General features: G+C 43.7%; 1 protein-coding gene across 2 annotated transcripts in view; it reads left to right on the forward strand.

The window, feature by feature from the left end:
* The first annotated feature begins 1,280 nt into the window (after positions 1-1,280).
* RAB17 (RAB17, member RAS oncogene family) overlaps positions 1,281-16,353 on the forward strand; it is a 38,309-nt gene continuing 23,236 nt past the window's right edge. For both annotated transcript variants that reach the window (XM_040439872.1, XM_040439873.1), the window contains exons 1-2: positions 1,281-1,330; positions 4,642-4,791. In XM_040439872.1, coding sequence (XP_040295806.1) covers positions 4,644-4,791 — 148 coding nt within the window. In that variant the 5' untranslated portion in view covers positions 1,281-1,330; positions 4,642-4,643. The remainder of the gene's footprint in view (positions 1,331-4,641; positions 4,792-16,353) is intronic.

A 16,353-nucleotide genomic window follows, 5' to 3' on the forward strand; every position in this document is an offset into this window, starting at 1 on the left:
GGAGTTCACTGTTAAAGGGGCTGGGTGCTGTAGAGGTTACTGTTATGGGGGATACTGTCGATATCTTTTAACGACACACAGAAACATTAAATGAAATAGATAAAATATACCCGTGCGAAGCCGGGTCCTTAGTTCTTAGTAACCTAACCGCCACACTACAGGAGCCATTGTCTGCTGTGGCAGTTCGCCTGGATATTCATCAGGTTGCATATAGCAACCAATCACAGCTCTGCTTCTATTTTGCTACAGGTCATTAATATGAGCTCTGATTGGTTGCTATAGGCAATGAAGGACATTCTTAGTATAAGACAGCTTATGTGTGAGTTTGATTGCGATGTTTAGCCAATGTTGTTGTAGAGGCTAATGTAACTCACATGACCTTGAGTGTATACTAATTCTGTGGGGTTTTATATACTGTCCATTAAAGACAATAACGCCCCGCTGTGGAGGTCTTTGTTAGGGGGCGGGTGGGTGATGTGGCGGTCACTGTTAAAGGAGTGGGCTACTGTGAAGGTCACTGTTAAGGGTCGGGGGCAGTGGGGGTCACTGTTAAGGGAGCGGGGTGCTGTAGAGGTCACTGTTATGGGGGATACTGTCAATATCTTTTAGTGACACACCCAAACATTAAAGGAAATAGATGAAATATAGCTGTGCGAAGCCGGGTCCTTCGACTAGTAATTATTATATAATAATTGTCTTGTGTAAAGAGGCCTTAAATCATTATTTCTAGGCAGCAAATCATCCTGGGGTCAGCTGGCCAGAAACAATGATTCTCTATGGGAAAGAGCAATCGCAAAAGCAATTGTCAGGCCCCATATGGAGGAGATGATTGCTGCATGTAAATGCAGCTCTCACCTCTTCTGATGAGCGGGCAATTATATGAAACAGTTTATTGCTTGCTCAGTTGGGCTGTGTAAATGGTCCTTCATGGAGTTTCACACTATACAACATGTATCAAACAGTATACAGGTAGTCCTAAAAATAATGAAAATACTTCAAATAAGAGCCTAGAGATAAAAAAGGGATGTGCAATGGCCAATGCTTCCAATAAGCTCCTTGATCAGTAGTTATGCCCATGCTTGTGAGGACAATATATCATATATTGGTCATTGACCTCGTTACAGACTGCCCACAGTGTCAGTAAGGGATTATGCAACAGGTTTCATGATGAAGTACTGATAAATAAAAAAATAAAATACACTTGCAGTTTCCTTGTACCTCCCTCTATGGACTTTATACCTGTCACAGTCTAGAGAATTCCTGACGAGTTTACTAAGTCCTTGGCCATTCCACCATACAATGCAGTGAGGGCAGCCGGTGACTGGCACAGGTGAGCTGACAATCTATACAAAATCGAAAAACTTGAAATCCAGTTTTTGATAATTTAGGACCATAAAAAGTGATGTTGTACAACCCCAGCGCTCCAGTTTGTGCAATTGTTTGTATAAAGATATACACCATGATATATACTACACAGCGTGGTCGAGTGCCCTTTTTATAGAGGCATTAGTCTTGTGCTCTCAGCTTACATGAAACAAGTCAGTTAGGACTCATGCACACGACCGTTTCCATTTTTTGCGGTCCACAAATTGCGGATCCGCAAAACACAGATACCGGCTGTGTGTGTTCCGCATTTTGCAGAACAGTATGTCCTGTCCCCTCTATAGAACTGTCCTATCCTTGTCCGTAAAACGGAAAAGAATAAGACATGTTCCATTTTTTTGCGGGGCCGTGGAACAGACATACAGATGTGGACAGCACACGGGTGTGCTGTCTGCATCTTTTGCAGCCCCACTGAAATGAATAGGCTCGCACCCGACTCGCAAAAAATGCGAATTGGATACGGGTACCAAAAATACATTTGTGTACATGAGCCCTCATACAGATTTTTTTCAGGTTTTAGTATATGTTAATTAACTTCTTTAACATGAGTTCTAAACCTCACGATGCAGAAAAACTTACATGTAAAAAACTGCAGTGTAATACATCTAAAATTGTAATCTCATGTAAACTTTGCTTTTTTCTTCCGTGCAGAAATTGCTGTGTGGATTTTAAAATACGCAGCATGTCAATTGTTTGTGCATTTTGCTCCTTAGGGCTCATGCACAAGACCATTGTTGGCCTGCAAACAGCGTCTCAGCAATATACGGGCAACGGCCGTTTGTGCACCTATCACGGATGCTGACCCATTCACGGAATCCAACGGAAGCACTACGGAGTGCTTCTGTGGTTTTCTGTCCGTGCCTCCGTCACAGCAAAAAATAGAACATGTTCTATTTTTTCGTGGTGCGGACGGATCACAGACCCATTCGAATTGAATGGGTCCGCATCTGTCTGCGGGAGCCATATGGATGGTGCCCGTGCAATGCATAGAATGGGTGGCACATGTTCGTGTGCATTAGCCCTTATGTAGAGTAGTGTTTGCTATAGACTTAAATGGTGTTAACATAACCAGAAAATCCGCAACAAAATCCAAAACAAAAACTGCACAAAAAACATAATTAATGGTGCGGATTTATGTGCATTTTTTAGCGCTTTTGGTGCGGGTGTCATACAGATTTTCTGCATACAAATATGCACCATATGCAGGTATCCTGATCCTAGCTCTAAAAATTTTACATATACCGATACTTTGCATTTCTTAGCAATTTGTGAGGGTCAGTTTACTGGGGATTATAATTAGATGGACGGACCATGGAGAGCTATGGGTGGACACCAATGGAGTGCAAATGAAGGGAATATGTAGTGTTCACACTGGCTAATAAGACCTGCATAATGTTAATTATGTTAATCCATATAGACTATACTTCTCCTGGTAAATCTCATCCTGTACAGTGTATTATATCTAGTAGCAGCCTCCCCCTCACTAAAGGCTTTGGGTTCATGCACACGACTGCGCAGTATTTTGCGGTCCACAAATTGCAGAACAAAACGCTGATGCCGCCCGAGTTCGATCCGCAATTTGCAGAATTAAAAGGGTCATCCATAATAGAAATGCCTATTCTTGTTCACCAAATATAACAGAATGTAGTGCTGTCCGCATCTTTTTCTGTCCCATTGAAGTGAATGGGTCAGCATCCATGCCGCAAAAAATGCGACTCAGATGTGGAACCAGATAACGTTCGTGTGCATGAGCCCTTTCTATGTGTGTCAGTTCCCAGATAATCATCTCTGGTGTTATATCAGTCTGTACTTTATAATCATTATGCACATGTTTTAGTATAAGGGTACTTTCACACTTGCGGCAGAGTAATCCGGCAATCTGCTCGCAAACGGAAAGCATTTGTAGACGGATCCGGATGCGGATCCGTCTTACAAATGCATTGCAAGAATGGATCCGTCTCTCCATTTGTCATCCGGAGAAACGGATCGGTTATATATTTTTTTCACATTTTTACCGGTCTGTGGCATTGCGGTATTTGCGGCACTAATACATTTCTATGGAAAAAAATGCCGGATCCGGCATTCAGGCCAGTGTTAATTTTTTTTGTCCGGAGTTAAAACCGCAGCATGCTGCGGTATTATCTCCATGCTGAACAGTCAAAAAGACTGAACTGAATACATCCTGATGCATCCTGAACGGATGCTCTCCATTCAGAATGCATTGGGATAAAACTGATCAGTTCTTTTCCGGTATTAAGCCCCTAGGAAAAGAAAACCGCTAGTGGGAAAGTACCCTTAGGCCCCTTTCACATGACCGTTTCTCCTTTCCGCTCTCTGGCTCCGTTGAGGAGCAGAAGAACGGAAAGGACGGATTCTGCAGATAACTGAGACCTAAATGAGCGTAATGGAGCCTAAAGACCCCATAGACTATAATGGGGTCCGTTCGGTGTCCGCTCAGAATATGACTTTAATGGCAGTTACACAGATACCCTAGCACAGCACGCTGTTTCCATAATCCCCATCACCTCTACCTTCAGTCACATACTGCAGCAGTTGCCACCACCTCAGTCTGGGGCATGTCCATTCTGGAGATAGGTGCAGGTTTCATAGGTGAGACTTGCATCTTTTTGACATTTATGGCGCATCCTATGGATATACCATAAATATCTATCACAAAAATACCCTTTTAACCTTAAAGGGGTATTCCAGTAGCTAACTATCAGATCGGTGGGGTTCCTACCACTGGGGCCACCACCGATTATGAGAATGGGGGCCCCGTACCCCCGGCTGCTCCCCCGAAATGACCGGAGCGACCAGTGGCACATGTGCGGCCGCTCCATTCATTTCTCTGGGAGTCTCGGAGATATCCGAGTAGAGCGCTTATCTATCACCGGAACTCCCATAGAAATGAATGGAGCGGCAGCATGCATGTGCGACCGGCCGCTCCGCTCATTTCAGAGGGCACAGGGAACCTATTCTTGTGGATCTCCTATGGATAGAGGATAATTTTTATCTACCAGAATACCCCTTTAATAAAACCTCTTTATATCCCTTATTTTTTAGGTTTGATATTCTCTTGTTACTCTGTGTGGCATGCGTGCCCAGTCCTACTTTTCTTGTATTGTTAGAATTAAATGGTCAACTGGACAACAAGCAGGGGTCAAAGAAAGTAGCTATAGCACATGTTGCTTCCTTCCTCCTGCTTGCAGGTTACGGTACTACGCAGTGCTTCTGGGCTCATACTGTGTCATGTTATAGGGATGGAACTAGCGGAGGAGTCAACTTCTGAGAGACAGACAGAAAATCGCTTCAAATTGGTGCTACTCGGGAGCGCTGATGTGGGAAAATCAAGCCTGGTTCTCAGGTATATAAGAGATGATTTTATGGAAACCGTCTCTACTACAGGATGTAAGTTACCCCAATATATGTAAAATTGATCTTAGGAAAAATGGAGAATGAAAGTGTGGTATTCCATTTCTGTTATACATGTAAATGTGCTGTTTATATACATTTAATAACATTAAAAAAAAAACGCACCCGGATAAAAATGTTGGATTTCCGCAAAACTCGGCATGCAGTTGAGTCTCAGACAAATTATCATAGGTACAGTCTTATAAGACACTGGATCTTGCCACAAGAGGGCATGAATGTGCTTCCCCCGCTGCCCTATAAAAAGGCTATTTCAGCATTCCAAAGGAATATAGTTTAAAGAGAAAATTACATTTAGTTACAGGTTCAGATAAAGCTCTATGAAGGTGACTGGGCAAAGCGTCTTGTGGGGTTTCCTTCCATTCTTGTGAGAGTCAGGAGATTAGTTGATGAAAATTATACAGCTACAAAAATATTCAAAGATTATAGATAGCCATGAAAATCACACTCTTTGCAAAAAACTAACATAAAGTGAACAAGTAAGGCCTCATGCACACAACCGTTGTTTTATTCCGTGTTCGTTGTGCCATATTTTGTGATTTTCTGCGGACCCATTGACTTTCAATGGGTCCGTTGAAAACTCGGCTAATGCACCGTTTGTCATCCGCGTCCGTGATCCGTGGTTCCAGTCCGTCAAAAAAATATAACCTGTCCTATTATTTTCGCGGAAAACGGTTCGCGGACCCATTCGAGTCAATGGGACCTCTAAAAAACACGGAGGCACACAAGATTGTCGTCCGCGTCCGTTTTTTTCCTATCATTTGCATGGCAAACCTGTCTCAGATTTTTTTTAACTTTCCTTTATGTCTGGTGATCCTCCAAAAATAAAGGAAGACACACGGAAACAAAAACGGAAACGGATCACGGAACAACGGAAACCCCATTTTGCGGAACGGAACACAACAACGGTCGTGTGCATGAGGCCTAACAGTAACAAGCAGTTTGAAAAACCACTCGTTCCTAGTAATTGGCTTTGTAAAAGGTGCTGGTGATCACCAGATGAACAATTAAATGCTCATTCATCGGACATTGTGTCTTTTGCCCGGCACCTAAAATAATATTTTCTGGGCAGCAGATCATCCTGTATAAACAAGGATCTGCTGCCCAGAAGCAATGAAACTACGGGGACAAACAATCACTTTAGCAGTCACTCATCCACACACAGAGCAGATGATTGCTGATGTAAATGCATCTTCATTTCTGCTGATGATCAGGCAATTATTAGGAATGTTTTGTTGATACCCGATAATTGCCTAAAAGGACTGTGCTTGTAAAAGGACCATTGGGTGGTGGCCAAAAGAACACAATTATCCACTGAAAGAGCAAAAGCATGTTCATTGTGTGATCGCCATCACTATTCAAACAGGCCAATTATCGGGAATAGTGATGAGCGAAGCGAGCTTCGTATGCTACATCGAAGTTGCTTCGCTCAAAACCTCGGATTAATGCTGTACGGAGATCCGTCTCCGTACAGCATTAACATGTACGGCCTCTGATGAGGCAAAGTCAGTTATTCGCAAAGTCGCGAGAGACTTCATTGAATAACTTTGGTATTTTGTTTTTAAAGTGGAAAACCACTTTAAAACCTGGAACCGAACTCGGCTGTAACTTGATGGACTTATGTCTTTTTTCAACCGTATTAACTATGTAACTATATGGTCTATAACAGACTATATTGTTAGCTGGTGTAAAAGGATCATTACATGTATTTTATCTTTAAAAATAATGTCATGCAGTGTACACTGCCATACACTTCCTGAGTAGCAGTGATATGCAAAGCCCAGGTAAGGCTACTTTCACACTACCTTTCAGAGCGGGTCCGTCTGATGTCTGCACAGACGGATCCGCTCCTATAATGCAGACGTTTGGATCCGTTCAGAACGGAGCCGTCTGCATTATAGTTTGAAAAAAATTCTAAGTGTGAAAGTAGCCTGAACGGATCCGTCCAGACTTTACATTGAAAGTCAATGGGGGACGGATCAGTTTGAAGATTGAGCCATATTGTGTCATCTTCAAACGGATCCGTCCCCATTGACTTACATTGTAAGTCTGGACGGATCAGCTTGCCTCCGCACGGCCAGTCGGACACCCGAACGCTGCAAGCAGCGTTCAGGTGTCCGCTTGCTGAGCGGAGCGGAGGCTGAACGCTGGCAGACTGATGCATTCTGAGCGGATCCGCGTCCACTCAGAATGCATTAGGGCAGTACGGATGCGTTCGGGGCCGCTTGTGACCCCCTTCAAACGGAGCTCACTAGCGGACACCCGAACGCTAGTGTGAAAGTAGCCTAACAGGCCATTGTTTTCAAGCTAAGCATATAGGCCCTGTTCAGAGTCCTCATCAGGAGGGTTGTGAAGTTGCCTAATCGGAGACTCTAGGGCAGGGATGTCTAACTCGTGGCCCTCCAACTGTTTAACAACAACTTCCATCATGCCTGCACAGTCTACAGCTATCATGGCATGCTGGGAGTTGTAGTTTTGCAACAGCTAAATGTGTTTGACATCCCTTCTCTAGGGCGTTTGCCTCTTTTGCCCTCCCTATAATGTGCTCCATTTAGTTGTTAGGGACGTTTGTCAACATTTCACTTGTAATATTCTTAAATTATTCCATTTACCAGCTGGAAACATTCAGTAAAAAGCCCTAGAGAATAACAGATTGCCCTCTGCTGCAGTGTATGACAGCCTGGTGTCTGGGAATAAAATATGTGCAGAGGCTTCTGTGCCTGTTATCACACCGCTGCAGCCTATTTCAACACTCCAGAGAGAGCAGCCTGCCAAAAACAAAGCTTGCGCTCAGCATTCTGCAGTCCAGCAGAGGGGAACATGAAGAATCGGTGCAACCCTGCCATGTTTTACTGGATCACTCCAACTTATAGAGGACACCGTTCAGATAAACTAATATTATGTAAATGGCTTGTGGATCAAGACATTCCCTGTCAGATTTTAATTAGAGATGAGCGAATCGAAGTTGACAAAATGGAATTCCATCCGAATTTCAGGAAAAACCATTCATTCGCACCAAATCCAAATTTCCTCATGCTTTTTCCTAAAATGGCTGTTGCACGTGTTAGGACATGGAGCAAGGAACATTGGGAACGAGGGATCACCTACAATGCTATGCATGCAGCCAATCAGCAGCCAGCCAGCCCTTTGATGTCACAGCCCTATAAATAGCCTCAGCCATCTTGGATTCAACCATTTTCCAGTGTACTTAGTGCAGGGAGAGACGTCAGCAGGCGCTAGGGAGGGAGAGACGTCAGCAGGTGCTAGGGACAGTGCTAGAAAATACTTTAAAACTTATTTTCCTGTATAGGAGTTCAGGGAAAGCATAGGGAGTATTGAAGCAGAACAGGGTTCAGTAGGGGAGTTTACAGCCTGGGTAATAGGAACAATCCTATTACACCTTGCTGCACTGACTGCGGATCCAAATTGCCATTATACAGGTCTGTAAACCGTTCTTGTTAAGTGCTGTTTGATACAGCCATTAACAGGGTTTATTAAAAGGAAATATTTATATGTCTTATTTGCCCTTGTGCGGTGCAGTTATATGTTCTAAAGCATTTTTTGGCTTGTATTAGTGGGAAAAAAAGGGTTTATTAGTCGTTGTGTGGTGATGTGAGAAAATGACAGCCCTTTTTGGCGTGTATTAGTGGCACAAAAATATATATTATTTGCCGTTCAGCGGTGCAGTTATTTGTTCTAAAGCACTTTTTTGCATGTATTAGTGGCACAAAAAAAGTATTTGCCGTTATGTGATGAAGTGAGAAAATTGCAGCCCTTTTTGGTGTGTATTAGTGGCAAAAAAATATATATTTGCCGTTCAGAGGTGCAGTTATATGCTCTAAAGCCCTTTTTGGCATGTATTAGTGGCAAAAAAATATATATTTTTTTGCCACTATTACACGACAAAAAGGGATGTAATTTTCTCACTTCACCACACAACGGCAAATACTTTTTTTTATGCCTCTAATACATGCCTAAAAGGACTTTAGAACATATAACTGCACCGCTGAACGGCAAATAATATAATTTTTTCTAGCAATAATACATGCCAAAAAGGGCTTGAGAACATATAACTGCACCACTGAACAGCAAATAGGTCCTTACTTTTTTCCACTTGTACACTCCACAAAAGGCTTTAGAACATATAACTGCACCGTTGAACGGCAAATAATATATATTTTTTTGCCACTAATACACGCCAAAAAGGGCTTTAGAACATAACTACACCGCTGAACGGAAAATAATATATATTTTTGTGCCACTAATACATGCCAAAAAGCGCTTTATAACATATAACTGCACCGCTGAACGGAAAATGTATATTTTTTTGCCACTATTACACGACAAAAAGGGATGTAATTCTCACTTCACCACACAACGGCAAATACTTTTTTTATGCCTCTAATACACGCCTAAAAGGACTTTAGAACATATAACTGCACCGCTGAATGAAAAATGTATATTTTCCGTTCAGCGGTGCAGTTACCGTATTTTTCACCCTATAAGACGCAGCGGCCCATAAGACGCACCTAGGTTTTTGAGGAGGAAAATAAGAAAAAAAAATTTGAACCAAAAGGTGTGCTTTTGGTGGGCTTTGAACTAATGGTAGCCTGTGAATGACACTATTATGGGGGTCTGTGGATGGCACTGTTATGGGGGTCTGTGAATGACACTATTATGGGGGTCTGTGGATGGCACTGTTATGGGGGTTTGTGGATGGCACTGTTATGGTGGTCTGTGGATGGCACTGTTATGGGGGTCTGTGGCTGACACTGTTATGGGGGTCTGTGGCTGACACTGTTTTGGGGGTCTGTGGCTGACACTGTTATGGGGGCGTCTGTGGATGGCACTGTTATGGGGGCATCTGTGGATGGAATGACAATGCTATGGGGGGGATCTGTGGATGACAGATAAATAGCATCTTATGCTATTTGACATCCACAGATCCCCCCATAACAGTGTCAGCCACTGTGAATGACCCCCAATACAGGGGGTGGGGGCTGGCATCTACACTAGTTTTTAAATGGCAGCAGGGGGCCCAGTGCAATCATTGTGTTCCATTGCACCGGGCCCCGCTCACTGTACTAATGCTATCTACTGTAACTGCTGGCATGCAATGGTTAACTATAGATATGTCCGATCCAGCGCTAAGCAACCTGTACTTATGATCATAGAAGGCTGGAGGCAGGAGGCTGGGTGGGCGGGCACTGGCAGCGTAACTTCCTACGTCACGTGCCTGCGCTGCCTGCTTCATTCATAAAGTTGGCGAAGCAGGCACGTGACGTAGGAAGTTACGCTGTCAGTGCCCACCTGCCCAGCCTCCTGCCTTCAGCCTGCTATGATCGTAAGTACAGGCTGCTCAGCGCTGGATCAAACATATCTATAGTTAACCATTGCATGCCTGCAGTTACAGTAGATAGCATTAGTACAGTGAGCGGGGCCTGGTGCAATAGAATACAGTGACTGCATCGGGCCCCGCTGCCATTACAAAACTAAAGGCCGGCCCCCAGCCCCTCCTCCCCCCTCGCTGATACACAAGCCGGCCGCGCTGTAAAAATGGCAGCCTTCGCCCCATAAGACGCACTGCCATTTTCCTCCCACTTTTTGGGGGAAAAGTGCGTCTTATAGGGTGAAAAATACGGTATATGTTGTAAAGCACTTTTTTGCGTGTATTAGGCCTCTTGCACACGACCGTATGTATTTTGCGGTCTGCAAAAAATGGATCCGTAAAAAATACGGATGACATCCGTGTGCATTCCGTATTTTGCGGAACGGAACAACTGGCCCCTAATAGAACAGTACTATCCTTGTCCATAATGCGGACAAGAATAGGACATGTTCTATTTTTTTGCGGAACGGAAAAACGGAAACGGAATGCACACGGAGTATCTTCAGTTTTTTTGCGGACCCATTAAAGTGAATGGATCTGTATACGGTCCGCAAAAAAAATGGGACGGACACGGAAAGAAAATACGTTCGTGTGCAAGAGGCCTTAGTGGCACTAAAAAAAGTATTTGCCGTTGTGTGATGAAGTGAGAAAATTACAGCCCTTTTTGGCGTGTATTAGTGGCAAAAATATATATATTATTTGCCATTCAGCGGTGCACTTATATGTTCTAAAGCCGTTTTTGGTGTGTATTAGTGGGAAAAAATATATATATTATTTGCCGTTCAGCGGTGCAGTTATATGTTCTAAAGCCTTTTGTGGAGTGTATAAGTTGAAAAAAGTAAGGACCTATTTTGCCGTTCAGCGGTGCAGTTATATGTTTTAAAGTCCTTTTTGGCGCGTATTAGTATAAAAAAATATATATTATTTGCCGTTCAGAGGTGCAGTTATATGTTCTAAAGTCCTTTTTGGCGTGTATTTGTTGCAAAAAAAAAAGTATTTGCCGTTGTATGGTGAAGTGAGAAAATTACAGTCCTTTTTGGCCTGTATTAGTGGCAAAAAAATATATCTTTGCCGTTCAGCGGTGGAGTTATATGTTCTAAAGCACTTTTTTGCATGTATTAGGGGGCACAAAAAAACAATTTGGCGTTGTGTGGTGAAGATAGAAAGTTACAGACTTTTTGGGGTGTTTTAATTTCCTTTTTATTTATTTGATCTAACAGTATGTCAGACAGAGTGCCAGGCCCTGCACAGAGGAGTTGCAGAGGCCTAAATGTTTCTGGCGCAGGCACAGGTCGCAGCAGAGTAAGGGGCCGTGGCAGCAAGGGTCACTTCGAGAGGCCTGAGCTCCCAGTGTCAGCTAGCGGTCGTGCCTTGACCAGCAACCCAACTGTTCTTGAATGGGTGACTCGATCTTCGACTTCGTCGCAAGTGATATCAGACACCACTAGCCAACAGTCGGTGGGTTTGTCAGACACAACTCTTAGTTGGCATAGCCCAGGAGCAGGCCCTGTGTCCTCACCTGTACTCAACCTGCCTCTGCCCTTTTCTGTTCCCTCAGCCAGAGAAGTATTATATGCTGTGGGCTCAGCTCCACTATACAGTGAGGACGAGCTACTAGAAGAGAGTCAGCAGCTACTGGCAAGCCAAGATGTGGAGGAGATATCCGCCGCTTCCTCCACTAGGCAGGCAAGAAGTGATGAGGAGAGTGGCATGGGTGCTGGTGTTGCAAGCGGTCAGACCCAGAGACGGTTGAGGAGGACATCAGTGACGTGCAGACAGCACTCGATGATGATGATGTAGCTGATCGCACTTGGGAGCCGGGTGACGAAGGGGTTTAATTTTTTTGTTTTTCTTTATATAAAATATTGTAATATTATAAAATCCTGTGTCAGCATGTTAATTCTGCAGAGTGGGCGCCCCGTGTGGCTTCTACACACTTTCAAAATAATCCCTCAGTGGGGAAAATAGATGTCGGATGACCGGGACGCTCCATGACCTTCCCAGGAGCTTTTGTCGGAAGCAGTGGTTCATTTCTGAGATGTCCGTATAGTGTGTGTGTGTGTGTGGGGGGGGGGGGATCCGAAGACCCTTTCCATCTCCGTGCACCACAGGATGTCCTACTTCCCATTCATGATGACTGGGAACTCATGATGTTTTCCCTGACGAAGAGACCAGGGGATGGTAATTATGGTTTGAATCTTGATGAACTTTGCAACTCTTCCGGACTCCAAGCAATCTTGCAGCTTTGTCTTCTCATTTTCTGTAGCTACTAGAGGCCTGTTCATGCCAGGCCGAGTTCCCCAGAAGTATCTCGCTCAATGAGCAGCCGATACCGCACTTGCATCAATCTTGACAGGATTCGTCTCCAGGTGGAGAGATATTGTTTTTGGAATGTTTTCTCCATTGCAACCACATTCTTGAATAACCAGAAGACTGGCCGAGTCTCTCCTGTCTTAGGCAACACTTTATTGAGTAATCGTGGAAAGTCAAAAAACAGTTGTCCACTGCCTCTCATAAAAGCCTTTCCGGTGCGGGTTAACAACAGATAAGTCATTACAAGGACTGCCGCCAATTATCAGATCGTATTGCCCCCATTTTTCAATCTGTTTCCAGGTTATATTCTGTATGTCGCCCACATATACAATCTGCCCTGGATAGTGTCCCCGTCCTATCGTGATGGCGTCCTCACACACCTCTGATGCCATATATTTTTCAACGTTGATTCTAAGCTTTTTGAGAACCAGTAATCCTGTCTGTCCTTTCCAGCACACTCCTCAAATACTCTGCTGCTAGGGACCCTGCTCTTTCCACCTTGTAACTCAGTCCGCAATCTTCAACAAGATCAGCACACTCCTCTTCTGAAATACTCTGCACTGCTGAGGAATCCTGCTCCTTTCACTCTCAGTGTGTAATATGCTACTCATCTTTTAATTTTATTTAACATTTTATTAGAAATTCAAACAATACAATTCACCAAAAAGAAAACATTATTATATTATTTTTCCCCTAATAAACCCTACCCCCCTGTTCATACCCAACCAACCCTCTCCCTTGTGATGCGTCTCCCGCCCCGCCCCCCCCCCCCATCAATATGCGAAAAAAGGGGGGATAATGAGGGAGTGTAGGCAGGAAAACATTAAAAGTTCCATTCTCCCCAAATTTTTGTCAATTTTTCCTCAGTATTTCTCTGCTTATATGGAATGTTTTCATATCTCTTAATCTTATTAACCCATGAAGTAATGCAGTACGCAGCCCTGCAGGGTGAGCGAATGTGCGGTCACAGGGGTAGTTAACAAACCGAGGGTTGCTCTTGGTACTCACAGTTTCTATATACCCTGGGCAGGCGTACAGCAGTGATGGAGAGGTTGGCACATGGATCCTCTGGGGCACGCTCTGTGTATAGGGACCAGGCCAGGCGGTAGGTGAGGTGCCCTTGGTGTTGTAGGTCTAGTGTGCCTGTGGCAAGATCCCTTAAAGTTCGTGACGCCAGTGCCGGTAACGGTGGCACACCGATTTATTGTAGAAAGAATTGAGGTACACACAGTTGCAGTGAACCAGAACTTTTTTTACTGAACAGTTCAACTATTTACAGTCTTCAGTTAGTTCCATATGTATAATGTTGAATACAGGCAGGCTTCATACAATTGGCAGGCAAAGTCTTTGCAAGATACTCAGAGGGAATAACACTTACAGATCAGGCTGTATTTTCCTCAGATCCTGTCTGGCTTTCACCAAGGCCCGTATGCTCTATTGCTGGCTTTATCCTTGGGTAGGAGAACCTTCCTCTGGTCTATATCTTCTTGCTTTAAATATCCTTCTGCCCTTCAGCTTTCTATTTGGCTGGATAAAAATGGCTCTGCACTGTACTTTTAAAAGGTGCTAATTATCCTCAGGAGGTAACTTCTTCCCCTGGTGGCAAGCTAGGAGCCTGGGCTATCTAGCTGCATGTCAGAAGCTGATTCCCAGCTCCCTTCTGGGTAAAGTGCACACTGGCTGCTGACTACTCACCTCTATCTCTGGTCTGGACCTGACTATATATACTAGGGGGTTCCCTAGCTCCCTCTACTGCCTAGGAGGAGGAACTACACCCCTAACAGGCCTGGTACACAGGAGATAACATTACATTATACATTACAATGCAATATAAAATACCATAACCATGTTCCACAGAAGGTGGAGAACAACGTGACCCAATTGACCGTTGAATAGTGCCCACCCTTACGTAGTGGGACACTACAGTAATACTTGGAGTATTTAGAGAAAACAAAACCCTAGCAATCAAAGGTCTCGCCACTGCAGGGACAATTCACAGTGCCCCTCCAGCATACTACATGTGCAGGGCACGGCGGTGTCACGCTGTTCTGCACCTCGTTTGCTCCACAGACAGGATCCATTTTTTGGGGGTTATTGTTCTGACAGATCAGAGGAAGGGCAAAATAATCAGTGACGTCAACACAAACTTACTGCTGACACCCTCTCCACTCTGTCGGGGGGCTCTACTTGTATAGGCGTTTAATAGAACAGGTTCTGTAGACATCTATGTGAAATCAGCTGACGACGGTGTAAAAGGAGTGCGCTTCTTCTTGGCGCTAACATTGACCTGTAAGGCTGAGTTCACTCTTGAGTTATCTGGTCAGTTTTGGCACCGTGACCGCCCAAATAAGTGAAGTGTGCAGTGATTCTAAGAGCGACGCCTGTCATCTGCATGTCATACGCACTCACAGTATTATTTCACTACCATAACAGACTCCCTATGGGTGTTACTGCAAGGCACAGTGTTCTACACCACTATAAAGGCTCTCTGCAGCCAGGAAATAGCCGTTTTTTAACGCAATTCGCCATGAATAAATTCGGATCAAACCGAATTTTTGGGAAAATTCAGAGAATTGGCCGAATGGAATTTTTGAGAAATTTGCTCATCTCTAATTTTAATATAATGACTCCAAACCTGATCCTCATTTTAAAATAAAACTTGTTTTTTTAATAAATTGGGAATTTCAGACGCGGCAAATGTGATATATTTGCCACGGATTTCATGTTTTTGCAAAAAGTATTTTGAGTGCAGCAAATAGCAAGTGTGAGTTCAGACGTTCAGAATTTTGCTGCAATCGTCAACAAAAATATGCATGTCTTACATATGGATTTCACCACAGATTTAGCTGTGGGTATGGCATAGATTTGACTCTGCATGGCAAACCCCCAGCAGAAATGCTTTCAAATCCGCAGTGGAAAAAAAAATAAAAAATCACAGGGCTCTTTTAAAAGGGATGTCCCATTACAAAAACGTATCCCCTAGCCATAGGATCCCCTGTCCAAGTAGCAATTGTCTGATTGGTGGGGGTCCAACTGCTGGGACCCTCGCTGATCACAAGAATGGAGTCCGATGTTCCCTTGTTTAAATGGAGCGGCAGACACACATGCACAATCCCTGCCACTGCATTCAGCTCTATGGGGCTGCCAGAGACAGCCGAACGATTGTTCTTGGCTACCACCCCACTAGTAGAATCCCTGTCAATCAGAAACCTATCACCTAGCCTGCGGATAGAGTGTAAGTTCTTTTAATGGGAGAATCCCTTTAAAGATTTTTGGTGTGGAGTCTGCACTGATAGTTTTCAGCAAATTTGGCCTCATAGAACATGTAATTGTGCTTGGAAAACCTGATGTTGTTTGGGAACTATTCAGATGAAAGAGGTGAAATCTAGTTGGTTGCCATGGGCAACCATTCCATTTTACCTTTGCACTATTTTTGATAGATCTCGCCCCAATCATTTTATAACCAGTGGAAGTTCAACCACCGGAACCCTCAGCAATCATAAGAATCAAAGGGCTGACACACTCATTTTGCATTAGTATTTGGACATTGTGCCTATCACTGTACTGACACTGTACACTAATATTATAAGAACTACAGTTGATAATATGTCCAATACTATACTTTAGGGGCATTACCCACAGCAAAGACCCTATTATTATGATTGTAATTATCATAATTTATAATCCGCACTAAATGTTGGCAATACTGTATGTTCTAATTAGTCTTTTAAGTTCCTGTTCCTAGGCACGCTTTACTTAGAATCATACTTTGTGTGATTATTTTTTGAGTTTCTCTTCTATGCTCAGGATATCTAAATGGTCACTAACTTTTCCAACAA

This window comes from Bufo bufo, chromosome 7 (genome assembly GCF_905171765.1).
Source record: "Bufo bufo chromosome 7, aBufBuf1.1, whole genome shotgun sequence".
In the NCBI taxonomy this organism is placed as follows: Eukaryota; Metazoa; Chordata; class Amphibia; order Anura; family Bufonidae; genus Bufo; species Bufo bufo.